The sequence below is a fragment of the Talpa occidentalis genome, unplaced genomic scaffold, assembly GCF_014898055.3.
Source record: "Talpa occidentalis isolate TD23 unplaced genomic scaffold, MPIMG_talOcc4v2.1 talOcc4.2, whole genome shotgun sequence".
Classification (NCBI taxonomy): Eukaryota; Metazoa; Chordata; class Mammalia; order Eulipotyphla; family Talpidae; genus Talpa; species Talpa occidentalis.
This window is the reverse complement of record NW_023602073.1, coordinates 1002481-1017979: the sequence shown is the minus strand read 5'-3', so window position 1 is coordinate 1017979 and position 15499 is coordinate 1002481. Positions and strand designations below refer to the sequence as shown.

Below are 15499 nucleotides of genomic sequence, written 5' to 3'. Positions count from 1 at the left end.
ACATCACATCACACTCCACGACCTGCTGGCAACACACAAGAGTCGCCGCCGCCACTGCCTTGACATTCTGACACCCCCAGACCTTGCTTTTGAGACATTCACATACTTGGAATAGAGCACGAGGGCAGTGACCCCGACCCCTAGGGGCTGCACCTGAGCTCCCATGCCTGCAGCTGTGGTCCACTCAGGCTTCACGTCTGTGCGACACACCTGGCCCCTGCTTCACCCCTGAATTTCCAATATGCTGCTCTGCAAATGCACATATACCCCAAATCTCTCCTGGAGGGCATGCCTGCACAACAGGCACCCCCCAGAGGGGCCTCCGGCACCACAGGGAGACCTCGGGGTGAGGCCGTGGACAGGACACGACAGACACAGCTGAGCAACAGCTGCAGGAGGTGGGCTGCGGAGAGGGGTGTCAAGGAATTTGGGAACAACGGAACGGAAGGTATAAACTTGTCAAAACGCAATGAAAGGTACACGCATAAAGGGTGCGTTTTATTTTCATAAGCGGAACCTGAGAGTTGATTCACTGGAACAAATGGTACAGAACAGACAAACAGCGTTTAGCGAGTGAATCGTGAACACCTTATTAAAAAGAAAACAGTCTCATGGATAAAGCTAAAGTTACCTTTGACCAGCCGTCCGATCCTGGCCTCTTCCCCACTTCTCCCAGCAGTACCGCCCCCCAGACACTCCCCACTGGGGGCGCCTGCAGGGTCTCCCGAACCTTTGGAAGCAGGTTACGCAGTACTGTTATCTTGCACGCAGACATTACACGGCCTTCTCCAGCTTTCTCTGGGCGCTTGCACACACCTCGGAGACCTGCCTATGTGCACCACACACTGCAGGATGGCTCCACAGGGGGTGCACGGCGTGGGGCTGCAGTCTGATCATTCTGACGAGGTGCATGTAAGCATGTCTACAGCTGAAGGGGCTATAATCAAAGAATTTTCTGATACACAAATTACCCTAAGATAACACACAACCGGCAGCAGGGAAAAACTACCTACTGACACGTGAGCACAGGTGTCCAGGACACATGGGGCCCTGGCTTGAGATGGACACGGAGTGAACTGCTGTGAGCAGGTCACAGACGCGCAGGCCCCCATGGCGACCACATGTGATGCCAGCGTCCCAGCGACGAGCCCAAACGTAGCTCCCAGGTGCTGCTTCACTTACACTTTCTGCTTTCTCCGCTTATGACTGTGGTGTCTTTCCCCATCCCTGAAATGAAAGGGGTGGGGAAAGCTATTAAATGATGCATCTTCTGGTACTAGAGCTTTCGGTAGCATTTCCCCAGTAACGCACTTTCATCCACATAAACCAGAACAATTTCAAACACACGTTTAGGAAGGAACAGTGATTTTTTTTTTGAGTAAATAAGGAAAACACGCCATTAAACCGAGGCACGGAACTGCGATGGGGAGAGCGGGACGGCGTCTGCGCTGCCCCGGAGCATGGCTGCCGTCACCCGGGTATGTGTTCGTGGCTGAGCGGCACATCTCAAACAGGCTGCTGACTCTGCAGCAGGAATTCAGAGGCTGATTTCTCATCCTGGCTCCTCTCCACTCCCGACAGCCACACACCTCAGGGCGAGGCCAGAGGTGCCTCCCCAGCAGCTGCCTCTGGCAGGAGAGCCATCTCGTCTGAGAGGCAGAGGCTGTCCACTGTACGTAAGTCGATCAAGACTGGCCAGAAGTGAATCAGCACAGTCCTGACCGACAACCGGCGCCAGCATGCATGACAACTAGGAGATGTGACGCTCAGCAGGCCCCAGGAGGGACACTGAGTGGTGGTCACACTCGTGGAAGACATGGATGGACAGACTGGCACTGATGGTCCCAGGAACCGACTGCCATGAGGTAAGCACCGAGACCACGAGGCCCAACTCGGCCATGGTGGCTGGAGACACCACTGGGTAACAGCCTGTCCCAGCCCAGCACGGTGCCCATGTGCGGAGGCAGAAGCTTAGCCGCAGGGAGCGGTGCAGCCGCAGCCGCACAGGGCATAGATGAGCAGTGAGAAGAGGGCAGACTCCCGGAGACAACCGGCTGGTCTTGAGCCCAAGGCGCTCACCAACCCAGCAGCGGGGCGGGTGGAAACCCACTATTAGGCCAGCCACGCTGGGCTGAGCAGGGAGCCCAGCTCACCCCCAACACCTGCCCTAGAGTAGCCGGTGCCCCGCAAGCAGATGAGGGCACGCAGGGAACGCAGAGTGCAGAGGAGGACAAGGTCCACCTGGCAGGGAGCTGGGGGAGGGACTCGAGATCCAGGGTGACCCAGCGGCTGGACAGGGACAACACTTAAGCGGCGCCGCATGTGGCTTTGGAAGCAGCTCGCCTCTCCCAGCTGCCAGACTTCCACTGGGACACTAACAAGGGCACAACCAACTGACGTGCAACTCCGGGTCATCTCTGACCTGACACACCCTTTAGCAAAGGAATTAGCAGGAAAAGAGGGAAGAACAAAGCAGCAGACGGGATCCAGGCCGGGGCCTCCACAGCACATCAAGTCCTCCCTGATGTGATGTCCCATGTGCCAGCGGGTGTTAAACACATAACAGCCCCGAGGCTGAGCAGGAGGAAGGAACACAGGTTTTAAGGGACGATGGAGGGAAAATAAAAGCAGTCTGGGTGGAAAGAAAGGCCCAGGCAATGACGCCGTGTCCGCGGCGCCATGACAGCGGTGGGAGATGCATTCAATGGGGCACACTGAGGGTCACGTCACTGGGGTTCCCGTCACCTCCACTCGCCCTGCACCCCTCTCCACATGGTGCTGAGGCCTGTCCGCCCCGTGGCGTGGCCAGCGCAGGCACCTACCTCTCCCTCCTCCTTCTCGAGTCCCGGGTTTTGTCCTTGTCCTTGTCCCTCTTGTGCTTGTGTGGGCTCCGGCTCCGGTTCCTCCTATGCCGGGAGCTCTCAGCGTCTGGGTAGCTCCCCGTGGACTGCCGTGAGTCCGCCGACGCCGACCGCCTGTCCTCACTCCTGAAACAAAGACCCAGCGGCTTGCTCGCCATGGCCCGGCCAGCCCTCCACCCTACGGGGGTGCTGCCCAGGAGAGCCCCAGAGACAGCCCCATCTCCCGTGTGCCCCCTCGCTGATCTCCATGCCCAGGTCAAGGGCAGCGTCAACACGCGCCGGCTCTGCCTTGTCACCCTGAACGGTGACAGCAGCAATGCGGCGGGTGGCCGCGGCGACGCCAGCAAGGGCAGGGATGGGCAGCACGCAGAACTCACTTCCCGGCCTCCTCCTCGGCACGGCCCTGCTCCTCCTGCCAGTGGCTGCTCAGCTCCTCCATGTGCACGCTGATCACATCCCGGATCACCTGCAGGGGCACAGCTGTCAGACCCAGAGGTGGCTACATGATGCCAGCGCCCATGGCACAAGGTGGCCAACGTCAGGCTGCAGACCGGGCAAGAGTGGGCAGCGCCAGCCTGGTGCCGACATCACAGCCGCCCTGAAGCTGACGGCCAACGGCCTGGGGGAGGCCACAGGCGAGGGGACAGGGCACAACACCCAACCATTAGGGGAAAACTGCGTGCAGACCAGCAGGGCTGTGCAGGGGGCTACGGTGTCGGGCACAGTGGCGGCCAGAGCCCCAGGGAAGGACAGGAGGGAGCGCCTCATACTATTTTCAGCTTTGCAACATATCTGTACGTTAGAGTTTTACAAACAGAATTTTAAAAGCCTTCACAAAAGTGAGGATGACAGACAAGGCACAAGACGGTGAGTTGACACGCAACACCCTGCAGTGGCCAGCGAACAGGTGCGAACGCGGCCCTCCTAACCAGGAGACGTTTTCTGAAGATGGGCTCGGCCAGGCAGTCCCGACCCCCCACCACAGCTCAGGCCTGTCCGTCTCTCCCAGCCTCCCAGAACTCCCAGCAGCTCCCTAAAGGAAAGAGAACAGCGCCCCAGGCCTTCCGCGATTCCACCTCGCCTGTCTCTGCGGCCAGTGCAGAGGCCCCGGCTCCAGCCACCCGGAGCCACTAATGGGTCTCTTCTGTCACCTCCTCAGGGACAGACAGCGCTTCCCCTCCTCCGCTCTCTGCTGCAGTGGGAAGCCCGAGGTGGGCCATGGTCTCACCCTAGGGATGGCGGGTCACACACCTGCCCCAGCCCTGCCAGAGCGGCTGACCACAGTGCTGGGCTCAGGACAGAACACGCCCCGGCAGGCCCTGCCCCTTCCCGCCCGGGGAGACTGACCTCTACGAAAGCCTGGCCCCCACACTCGCCCTGGCCGACATTAGCACGAAGCCATGTGTGTCTGGTGAGGTCGGCTTCGTGTTCGGCCAGACCTCGTGCCCGCACACCACTTTGGGGCACATGCAGTGACTACAGAGACCACAGCGCTGCGGACGGGCCCAGGAGCCTCAGTATTTGCAAGAACCACTAAGGTCCCCGCCCTAGAGAGACTGAGCCCGCACTTAGCCCTGACACGCGTGGCCTAAGATCGGGGCGTAGCCCAGCACTCGACTGAGTCACCCATCACCTCACAGAACAGCGGGTCTGAAAGGCGCAAGACCATGAGCATTTCAGGAAGAGCACCTTAGGACATGGTGAGAAACAACATGTGACCAGAGAGAGTGTAAAAGATAAAAACGGTCCTAGATAAAATCAGGCAGGATTGTAGAAGGTCTGAATCGCAGAGAAAACTAGCGTGGAGATAATTAGGGATTCAACTAGGAAATTACTTGGAGAGCCTGGACAAGTAATTCAGGTAGCAAGCGTTCATGTTCATCCCCAGCTCTACTCAGTAAAGACCAACTAAAAATGTCTGGACACACATCCAGGAGCTGAGACATACACAATTTATACCGGGACATTGCTGAGTCAAGACCCAAGCCTACCTCTGTCCAAAGCCAAATTTGAGGCTCCTGTCACGTCACAGTCGTGCTTCCTCAGAAGCAGAAACCTTTAAGGGCTATACACCCTCTTTCTGGAGGGATTCTGTGAGAAGCCTCTGTCTGAAGGGTGAAAGCTTGGCGCAAAAAGAATCAGGCGAGGAAAACTTAGAAGCGTCTCAGGAAACCGGCCACTGAGGGGATGCAGGCAGATATAGAAGCCATTGGGGCCCCGTGAGCCTCACCTCAGTGTACGACTTCTTGGTGATGTGCACGTTCTTGGCTCTGTAGGACTGGCGCCTTCTTTTATAATCTCTCACTTCCGCCAGGATCTCAAGGTAAGACTTTGGGCTTTTTCGACTGTTATCTAACAAAAAAATAAAATTATTCTATCTTTAGAAGCTTTTAAATTCTTATCATTAGCAGGAACAGAACATTCACCCGCATCTCAAACATGGTTACATGGGGCACACGAATATCCTGACACCCCAACACGACATAAAGGGAGAGGCAGCAGCTGCACCTGCCGTGAGGCATGCCAGGCAGAGGCAGCACAGCCAGAGGACCCACTTGGGGAGCCAGGGCACAGAGGCCGGGTGCTGGCTGCCAGCCACTGGGAACAGGAGGGGTGAACCCACGGCCACACAAACCTTGATTGACTTTGGCAGCCAGGTCCACGAAGAGGTCGCTGTCATTCTCGATGACCTGAGAGCCGGAGCGCTGTTTCTTGGTCTCCTCAATGACGAAGTCGTAGATGGCGAGGCGGTCGGCTTGCGTGAGGTCACAGACAGAGCGCTTGTGGTTCAGAGGGACTTCCACGGGCAGCGAAGAATACAGCCCTGAGGTCAAGATCAACCACAGCAGCACACATGACACACGGGACTCCCGCCGACTCCCGACACACGCTGATGCATATTGCCCAACCACCCTTGCCAGAGCACCCTGAGACCGCCCCCCCCCGCCCCCACCCGGTCAGCCTGTCCTGCAGGTTCTCTGCACGGGAAGGACAACCCTGCCCTGGAGACAGGCCCACTGAGGCCCAGGAACCACCACGAGAAAAGCTTCTGAATGAACCATTGTTACCGGGTCAGCCATATCAGCAAGGCAGAGACTTTCTGCTTCTATACCTTCCCCCAGAAAACAGGGGCAATGTTTTTTGGTGGGTAACACACAGGACGGTCCCTCTGAAAATTAATTTTGAAAATATGGAAGCGGCATAAAAGTCTTTTGAGTCATTCCTTCAGATGTTCCACATTCAAGACACCCCAAGGGAGCAAGGGCGGAGGGCCACCCACAATGCCGTGCGGCGGCAGACACCCTAAGACCACATCTCCAGACCGCGGGGACATCAGGTGGAGACTAGACTTGTTTAATGGTCCCAAGAGGGAGCACGTTGTCTTCCCCACGTTAACTGAGAGTCAACAGCAGTGCCCGCCCAGTAGCCACAGAAGTTTCTAAAATCTGCTCAGGAATGAATAAAGTAAATACAATACCTGATGTGCTGTATTAAACAGTGAAGACAATTTTTGTTTTGAGATGCAAATTTTCTCAAAAAAAATTATTGTAACTGTAAAAAAGGTCATTTAAGCAAGTCTTCCTAGACTTCACCATTCACTAGCACACGTGCAGACCATGGGCTACGGAGTCCTGGTTCTGAGGAGGGGCGGCGCCAGAGCTCTCGGCGCACGGGGCGATGTGGAATCCCTGGCTCTTCCCACTCACATGTGCCCACACCCAGCCCCACGGCTGCCTGGGGAAGGGCAGGAGACAGCCTCAGGGGAGGCCGCGCGCACCACAAAGAGGAGGTGGCTGGACCTGTGGAGCAGGCGAGGGGCCGAGGGGCCGCATGATGCTGGCAGAGGGCCGGGGCCCCAGGGCTGTGGGAGCCAGCCCCCGCGGCGCACCGGCCGGGGAAGGGAGGCTTCCTTCCGGCCGCCAGGGCTACTGCGGCGGTGACAGGCACCGCTGAGCTGTCGAGAGTTAGCGGTGCTGAGCCCAAGTCCTGGGAAAACAGGCTGTAAAAATCCAGGAGAAAAGAGCAGAAACACCGCCATGCTCACAAGCAAGCGCCACATAAACCCTGGCCTGTTATTTTTAAACCATGCAATGCATTTCCGCCGTACAATATTTTGTTCTCTTTGGTCGTAGAAAATTTCGGCATGGGGAAGACTGACAGTTACGTTCCTTGAAATACAATTGATCTTTCCCATCGAGACTGTAATATCATGACAAAGACGCTTCACAAATCTGAGTGGCACTTTAAAAGGATATCGTTTGCAAAAAGGATACTGTGTATCTTTAAATAAGGGACACATTCGGGTTCCTAATTCCTCATATACTCACCCCAATTACTGCAAAAGAGAAAGTACAGGAGAAAGTTAACAAACCACGTTGGAATCATGTGGAACACAGATTATTTCTGATGAAAAAAAAATGACACAAACACTTAAATGAACCTCCATTTCTGTGAAATGTACATTCTTCAATGCAAGTTTCTACCTGATCTGGAGGTGTATCTGGGGGGATGGTGATTACAGCAATTCTGCAGCAACTGCTACTTTTTGCAGTTTTTTTAAATTATGGTAAAAACACACTAATATCAAGTGAATCATCCCAGTCATCTCTGTAGACACTTCGGAGAAGCAGGCAACCCCCCTGCCATGTGGCACCCCGACATCCAGAACTCTCTCGTCCCTCCAGTCCAAATGACAGCCTGTTTTTCTAACAACTGTGCGGATTTTTTTTTTAATCTGTTTCTCAGTCACTTTTGCCTTCACAGGGCACCCTAATAAATGCACGACACGGAACATTAAGCCTACACGAGAGGCAAAAGACCAGGGCCCTTCTGTAGAAGCCAAGTGACCTGTCCAGAGCGTACAGATGGCAGGAAGAGATTGCCAGGACCACCGCAGCCTGTCTCTTCCAGGGCCTTCAGCACAGAGCACTGATCAAATGGTGGGCACGAGTCAAAGTCACTTCGTGAAATTGAAGTACGGCAACTTGGCACTTCGTTACCAGAGAAAAAGGCAAACCACCAAATACAAAATGAATATTCATAATTTAAATTAACTCTTGGTTATGAAGTCAGCCAAAGTAACTCCAGCAGCAGATAAGTAAATTCCATGGCTACTGCAGTATTCACAAAGCTCATGGATCGAGATTTCTACATGCCGAGCGTGGGCCTGACGTGACCGACAAAATGAACACACACGTGACCTCCCCAAACACGCCCGAGTCCGCGACTGCACGTCCCTTAAATGCGAAAACGCGACCACGCTCGTGCCAGTCATTCCTCCTTCAGGATTTCAAACGTCCTGGACACAGCAGGCCACAAAAGCAGCCTTCGCTGAGAAACCGCAGCACTCTGCACACGGCAGAGGACGTCAAAGAAAGGGTCACAGACCACACACGAATGGTTCGGAGTCAGCTGGTGATTCAGGACAGCGCAAACACTCACAATCACAAGAAAAGTTCCTCTTAGTGACCGACTGGCAGGAGTTACTCGTTCAAATTCTTTGCCTTTGTAAAGACTGAAGCTCGATGTCCACGTCTGCCCCGAAGCTCAGGTGTACGAGTAACACACACAGGCCTCTTCCTCAGTCACTGCGGGCGCCGGTCCTGCCCACCTCGTCGTCTCAGCGCTGCTCTCTCTACACTAAGCTGCTGTGACGCTGTAAGAGCAGCTGCTGACTGTGAGAGCTGGGGGTTGGGGGGGACCACCTGCAGCTCCTGCTGTGCCAGCCTCCCCAGCACAGTCTGTGCCCAGGATGAGGAACCGCTCCTCAGAAAGCTAGGATTCAACAAGGCCAAGCAGCTGGTTTCTTTCTTTGAAAAACGGGCTCAGGCAAGGCAGGTCAAACCCCAAGCAACAGCAGCAGCACAGCACCAAGTCTGAGCAGCATAGCAGCAGGTCTGAGGTCCATGATGTCACGTCACGTCACTGGGACGGGGGCAAATGACAGCACAGTCTCTAGGCCCTGACCTATGACAGGGTCAAAAAATTCAGAGTGTGGTTCTAGATCCAGTTTACCAGCACCTGGTGGAAACAGCCCACTTGTGTGTGCCTCCAGCCCATCCTGACACAGAAGGACAGACTCGTGCAACCCACCACATCTGTGGCGAAAGAGATGAACTACACCCAAGAGCTACAAATGGACCCAGAAAAATATGGGAGTGCCGTGGAGGGGCTCAGCACATGCACAGGGAGCTCTGTGCTCCAGCAGACAGGCGCTGCCCCCTTTCCTGTGGATGGCAGGCCCAGGGCAGACCTCCAGCCCCCTTTCAAGTCTGAAATGGGTGCGGCGGCTCCAACTAGCTCAGTCCAAATCAAGTCCTTCAATTCTCAGTTCTTCCAAAACTGAGAACCAAATCCTCTACTCCTGTCCGCCGCCAGTCACTGAAAGGAGCAGTTGGTTGAACAGTGATGGGGCCACTAAAAGGGGGAACTGACTCAGCTCAGTCATCTCCTCCCATGAGGTGGGAGCCAGAGGTCTCCCTGAAGACGACACCCTGCGAGTCGCAGGGCGCACAGAAGCGCGTCCGAGCAGAGACGACAGGAAACTGTCCCTGCCGTGGTAGGGCACAGGTCCCAGGGCGGAGGGCAGACCCGCTCCTGTGGCCACCCAGGGAGCAACCAGGCCCAGACATCCGCTGCTGACAGTGGGAGACCACCCCCAGCCTCGGCACAAGGGAGCAAATCATGGCAACGGGCTGGAGGACACGGCCCAGCGAGGAGGACAGGGCAGCAACACGCTGTCCTGAGAGACCCTCAGCGGGCGGAGATAACACAGACGCTCTCGCAGGAGCAGCCATGCCTGGGTGCCAGCGGCTAAGGAGCGTGTGAACATCTACGTCCTTGAGGTACAGAGTTCTATCGATTCTGCAAAAGCCTGCGCTTGAGCACTCTACCCCGGCCTCTGCCGAGGCCAGCCGGGCAGAAACGCATAAGCCAGCTCCAACTGTGCTGCAAGGGCCCCACCCTGAACCCAACTTCCCGGCTTCCTTCTGCCACGTCTCCCTTTTCTGGCCCTAGCCTTCCCCTGCACACTGCTCTTAAAAATTCTGACAGCTCACGCTGGCTATTTTCAAGAAAGAAAACCCAGAGTGGACAGTCTTGACTCAACAGATTCACCAAACAGCCATAATCTTAAAAATTATCCACCAGGCAACCCCACCTATCAGGTGACCCCCAGCACGAGCCCTGGGCGTGACAGCGTCCTAGGGGCACTGGTGGTGGCGTGAGAACCCCCACCATCGACGCTGACGCCAGCACACCAGTCTAAGGAACTTTGGGTCCGTCTGCACAGATTCTTCTTGAAAATTAGTGGTGTTGTGTGCAGACGAAAATAACTCTGAACACGTCAGTGTAAGCTACAGTGCCACTTACTCTGGTTGTAGGAGTCACCATCTTTGCCAAGCGCAGCTCTGGCTTGTTTGATGATCTGGAACTGTGAGTCCTTATCTGTGCAAAGGAAAGACACCCCCTAAACACACGACCGTGCTTCCGACGCCAGCTCCTGCCACACCGATCAGCCTGCCCGTGCCCCTGCTCACGCAACCTGGGCAGAGTCCCCCAACCCGGCCAGCGCCCAGGCGCAAGCAGGCCTCCAGGCACTGGGAAGACACACTCCAGGCACGGGCAGGAGCCACAGCAGGTGTCAGCAATGGGTAACAGCTGGCGCTTTCTCAGTCCGACACGGGACCCCCACCATCTGACCCTCCCAAGGTACCTCTGTCATCCTCCTGCTTCCTGAGAGTTCAGCCAACACACAGGCTGATCACTCAGCTGCAGTCACACCTCTGATGGTGACAGAACCAGAAGTCCATCAGGGCGTTCGGGTTCCAGAACGCAAGCTTCCACCCTCAGAGAGCTACGAGCCAGAATGCAGCTCCCGTCTGCGCTCAGTTCCTGTCCAAACTGTGAGTGTCCATGTCCTGTTGCCACCACGGGGCCTCACTGCAGCTCGACCCAAGCTTGAGCACTCGCTTTCAGGCCGTGCAAATTGGTTTCAATCATTATTTAATGAAATCCTTAATTAACCTTTCTTAATCATAAACATGCTTACAAAGTCCAATCTTTTGATAAATCAAAAACACCAAATCAATACCTTACTGAGAGTTTTCAATTAAAACCTGTGAACTCAACACTTACTCAAAGTAATTGAAGGTACCTTCACATTCTCATAGAAAAAGTCAGGATTATACATTTTATCCTAAACAGAGGAGAGAAAAAACACGTTCTTGAGTATCAAATAAATTATTCTAAGGTTTGACAAAAATCAAACAAGATGGGTATCAACATTAGATTATCCAAAAAGAGTTCAAGTAACTTCTTGCAATAGTTTGCAAAATCAGGCAGCCCCACAGTGACTATGTTAGGTCAGAAACCCGCGGGCGCAGCATTGGAACAGGGGGGTGGACCACGGGCGGGGCAGCGCGGCAGCAAGCACCTGCTCCTCTCTGCTGTAGCCCAGCTTCCGCAGCCTGCAGGACGCCACGTGCTTGGCCAGGGACGCTCTTGGCATGTGGTGGCTGGGATCGTAGGGGCAGATGGCGACTTCATCCTGCAGAATCACACGGGAGCACAGAGAACAGTCGGACCTCGTAAAGCCCCGGGCGCCCACAGCCCGCCCCGCAGCTCCAGCCACGCGACTTTTGAGAGGCCCCACCTCTGCAGCCTCTGCCCTCTCCCCAGCCCTCAGAGCCCACCTGGAGCTGCCCGGAGAGTCAGAGCAACCCTCGGGCCCTTCCTGCCCATAGCCAGAGCACAGCCACCCTTCTCCCTTGTCACCCACCCACACCGAATCAGCCCTCGGGCCCCTATGCTACCAAAGAACGCTGGGAACCCCGCAGCCCCCCCACATCCCGCTTTGGGGTGTCATCGCCTGCCCTGCTCCCGGTGGCTGAGATCCATGCCCTCCCCCACCTGAGATGGCTCCAATACTTATTGACAGGTGAAGTGGTCAGCCACTTCACCTGTCTCTGCCTCAGTTTTACCGACAAGGCGAGGACACTAGCAGGGCCTCCCACGGCCACCGTGAAGCTCAGTCACAGCGAGCTTACAGAGACTCAGAGCCTGGACGTCGCAGCGTGCAGTAAATGCCAGCGGTTGTGACTTCACCAAGTGACAGGTGACAATGACACACTTGGCTTAACTGCTCCCCTGCCTTCCCGCTTCCTCCTTAAACACAAAGCCTAGCTTCTTTAACACACTGACAGGGACTCGCAGGCCCAGCCCCCCACCCCCTTCTCTGTGCCCAGCTTCTTTGGCCAGGGCCTCCTCTCTTGCTTCCACACCTGCTGTGGAGTGCCCTGTGCATCCCCTAATTAGCCCAGCACTTCTATCTAGAGGTCTCGGCTGTCCCATCACAGCCCGCAGCAGCCCAGCCACCCTTCAAGAACCTCATAACCTAGCGTCCGAGGCCCCTGGTTTCCCCCCTGCCCCCCCCCCGGTAAGCCCCAGGGGTAGGGGGCATGGCCAGAGGCTTTGGTGAACTTCAGCATGAGATGGCTTAGCAGGCCCATCACCGCCTGGACAGCGCCCGCTCCCGTGTCACCTGCAGGGCGGTCTGGAAAATCTCACTCTGACTCTACAAGCTAGACGGAGGCTCACAGCTCCAAGTCAGACACTTGGATTTTATGAACTTTTCAGGTGGCAGGTGCACCATTCAGCAGGGAGCCCAGGACCAGAATACCCGGGTGCGAAGCCCTACCGCTCCCCGGGTGCCTTCTTGGGCCTCCTCATGGGAACATGCACCGGCACCCCCTGCCCTGCAGAGCATGGAAAGCGGCAATGAGTCGGAGGCGGTGCGAGGACCCCCGCACTAACTGCAGGACCCAAATTCTGCAGCGCTGAGTCCAAGGCGGGAAAGGCTGGGGTGCCACTCAAGGGGGCCGCACCCGAGGGGCCCGCAAACGGGCGAAGGCCTTCACCCCCCCCGCAGCTGCCTGGCCTCGCGCGGGAACGGCTGGCACAGAAACCGGCGCTGCGCACGGGACGCCAACTCTCCGCACCAGACGCCAACTCTCCGTCCCCGCTCACCCCTGCTCCGTCCCCGCTCACCCCTGCTCCGTCCCGGCTCACGGCTCACCCCTCTCCGTCCCGGCTCACCCCTCTCCGTCCCGGCTCGCCCCTCTCCGTCCCCGCTCGCCCCTCTCCGTCCCGGCTCGCCCCTCTCCGTCCCCGCTCGCCCCTCTCCGTCCCGGCTCGCCCCTCTCCGTCCCGGCTCGCCCCTCTCCGTCCCCGCTCGCCCTCTCCGTCCCGGCTCGCCCCTCTCCGTCCCCGCTCGCCCCTCTCCGTCCCCGCTCGCCCCTCTCCGTCCCCGCTCGCCCCGCTCCGTCCCCGCTCACCCCTCTCCGTCCCCGCTCGCCCCGCTCCGTCCCCGCTCACCCCTCTCCGTCCCCGCTCGCCCCTCTCCGTCCCCGCTCACCCCTCTCCGTCCCCGCTCGCCCCTCTCCGTCCCGGCTCACCCCTCTCCGTCCCCGCTCACCCCGCTCCGTCCCGGCTCACCCCTGCTCCGGCTGGAGGCTCAGGGGTGGCGGCCCCGCCCGCCGCAGGCCCCGCCCCGCCGCCGGGCCCTCGAGCCCGCACCTCCGCCGCCTCCGCCTCCCCGAGGTCCAGCCGGTCCAGGCTCCAGCCCAGAGACGCCGTCACCTCCCCCAGCTTCCGGCAGCAGCTCTCCACGAACTCGCTCAGCTCCTCCTGCAGGCGCCGCCGCTCGCCCACCGGGGGAGGCTCGCCCGCCATGGCCTCGCCCGCCGCCGCGCGGAGGCGGAGGCGGAGGCGGAAGCGGAAGCCGCGAGCCGCCGGCGCGCGCGGGCCTCTGGGAACGGGGCGGACCTCCGCGCCGGGGCGGGCGGGGTGGCGGGCCCGCGTCACGTGACAGCCCGCCGGGGCGTTCCCGGAAGGGGCGGGAGCGGCCCTGCTGGGGCCGAGGCGCCGGGGCGTCGGGGCGGGGGGGCCCCCCGCGGGGATCCGGCGCCGCGGAAGCCGCGTGGGAACCCGGCCGCATCGGGCGCCCCGACGCCCCGCAGCCGACGCGGGGGCCGCCGACTCTGAGGACAGCGGCGTCCGCGCCCCCCGCGCCGCCGGGCTGTGGGAGCCGCGTCCTCGGGGCGGCGGCGCTTTGGCGGAGCTGTGGCCCCGCGGCGCAGGCCCCCCTCAGCCCCTTCCCCGGCCGCGGGCCGGTCGCCGCGCGGGCCTGACCCCCGAGAGTGGCCGCGAGCGGGCGTCACGCCCCCGGCCGCTCACAGCCCGGCGCTCCTTCGCCCTGTTTCTTGGGGGCGGAGGGGGGTTAACCCTTTGCACTCCGCTGCCCCCTGCCAGGGGACATCGGAATTCTAGCATATCACTCGGATGTCCCCTCTCAGGGGACATGGCAATTTATTCGTGATTACGGGGAATTGAGTCATTTCAACGCAACTTTTTGAGACATGCATGTTTCCCTGAAGTTTTATCGTGAAATGGCACAAGAAATTAAATCAAAATATCGTAAAATGGTTCGGAGTGCAAAGGGTTAATTATTCTTCTAGGATTTTTGATTCGTGATGGATGCCCCCTTGCCATCATAATTCTTGTGGATGCTCAGCCTGCCCCAAATCTGGAAACCACTTTAAACACTCGTCGCGGCCTCCCTGGGGGCCCAGGGGTAAAGTCTCAGCGCTCACACCTGAGGCCTAGCTCGATCCCCGGCCAGGGAGCTCCCACATGGCGTGGCAGACCTCTCCTGTCTCCCCGCTGCTCCCCTCAGCAGTGTCTTTCAGTCAGTCTGCCTGTTCTGCTGCCCACTGTCTCTGGTGAGTCCTCTTACCCCCTGCACCTCTGGCCTGTACCCCAGCTCACGTGTGCATAAAGAAAGAAATCTGAAAAAAGAAAGCCAAGTGCTGGAATAGCAAGAACACCTAGTGGTCCTGGTCTCCTGTATGTTTCCCTGAGGTGAATCACCAGGCAGAGCCCTACTGTTATAGGGCAGCCCCGATACAAAACGGGGTGCCTGACTGTGGGTCCTCACCCTCATGCTTAAAAGGACTTATCAATGCTCTACTGCAGGCGCACACAGAAGGTTAATAAAAGGTTTATTTACAAGGGAAAGGCAAATGAGGAAATGTACAGCTCAGGGAGAAAAGTGGGAGACAAAGTTTTAAATGCATCCTACCCGATCCGCTGATCCTGGAATCCCAAATGGCACTCTGGGAGCTGGCGCGAGCCGGGAGCTGTGAAGCCAGAAGGCGAGCAAGAGAGTGAGCCCCCCAAGACCCACGTGTTTGGTTTTTACACCAAACCTGGCTGCTTAACTCCACCCTCAGGTCCCTGCCACCTTCCCTTTGGTGGTGACGGGATTTGTCTTTCCCAATGTCCTGATGGCTTTGGTCTGGAGTGGGGGTGGAGTCCACAAAGCCTGCATGGAATTAGCTCAGGACATCCTTTCCCCCTAACACTACCCCAGTGGATAGTGTCCAGGCGGAGCACATGCTCGGTGATTGGGGTCAGGGGACACCATCAGAGCAGCAAGTGAAGATGGACATGAGCATGCCCTGGCCAGTATCCGGTCTGCTGTGGGTGCTGAGTGTGAAGACCAGTGAAATGCACAGTGGCCAACATGGGCCAATGCCTGTGTCTCCACTGGAATCAGGCTGACATTAGAAAACCACAGG

At 57.8% G+C, this 15499-nt stretch overlaps 1 protein-coding gene across 2 annotated transcripts; it reads right to left on the bottom strand.

The window, feature by feature from the left end:
* Positions 1–443: 443 nt before the first annotated feature.
* SNRNP48 (small nuclear ribonucleoprotein U11/U12 subunit 48) lies at positions 444–13600 on the bottom strand. 2 transcript variants are annotated; one of them, XM_037518837.2, is made up of 9 exons: positions 13437–13600; positions 11296–11409; positions 10998–11058; positions 10233–10307; positions 5497–5685; positions 5092–5213; positions 3239–3327; positions 2823–2987; positions 444–1227 (listed from the first exon to the last, which is right to left on the bottom strand). In XM_037518837.2, the coding sequence occupies exons 1-9, from the start codon at positions 13590–13592 to the stop codon at positions 1179–1181; spliced, it is 1020 nt and encodes a 339-aa protein (XP_037374734.1). In that variant the 5' UTR covers positions 13593–13600; the 3' UTR covers positions 444–1178. The 2 variants fall into 2 exon arrangements, with proteins under 2 accessions (XP_037374734.1, XP_037374735.1); XM_037518838.2 differs by lacking the exon at positions 13437–13600 and adding an exon at positions 12559–12748.
* Positions 13601–15499: the final 1899 nt, after the last annotated feature.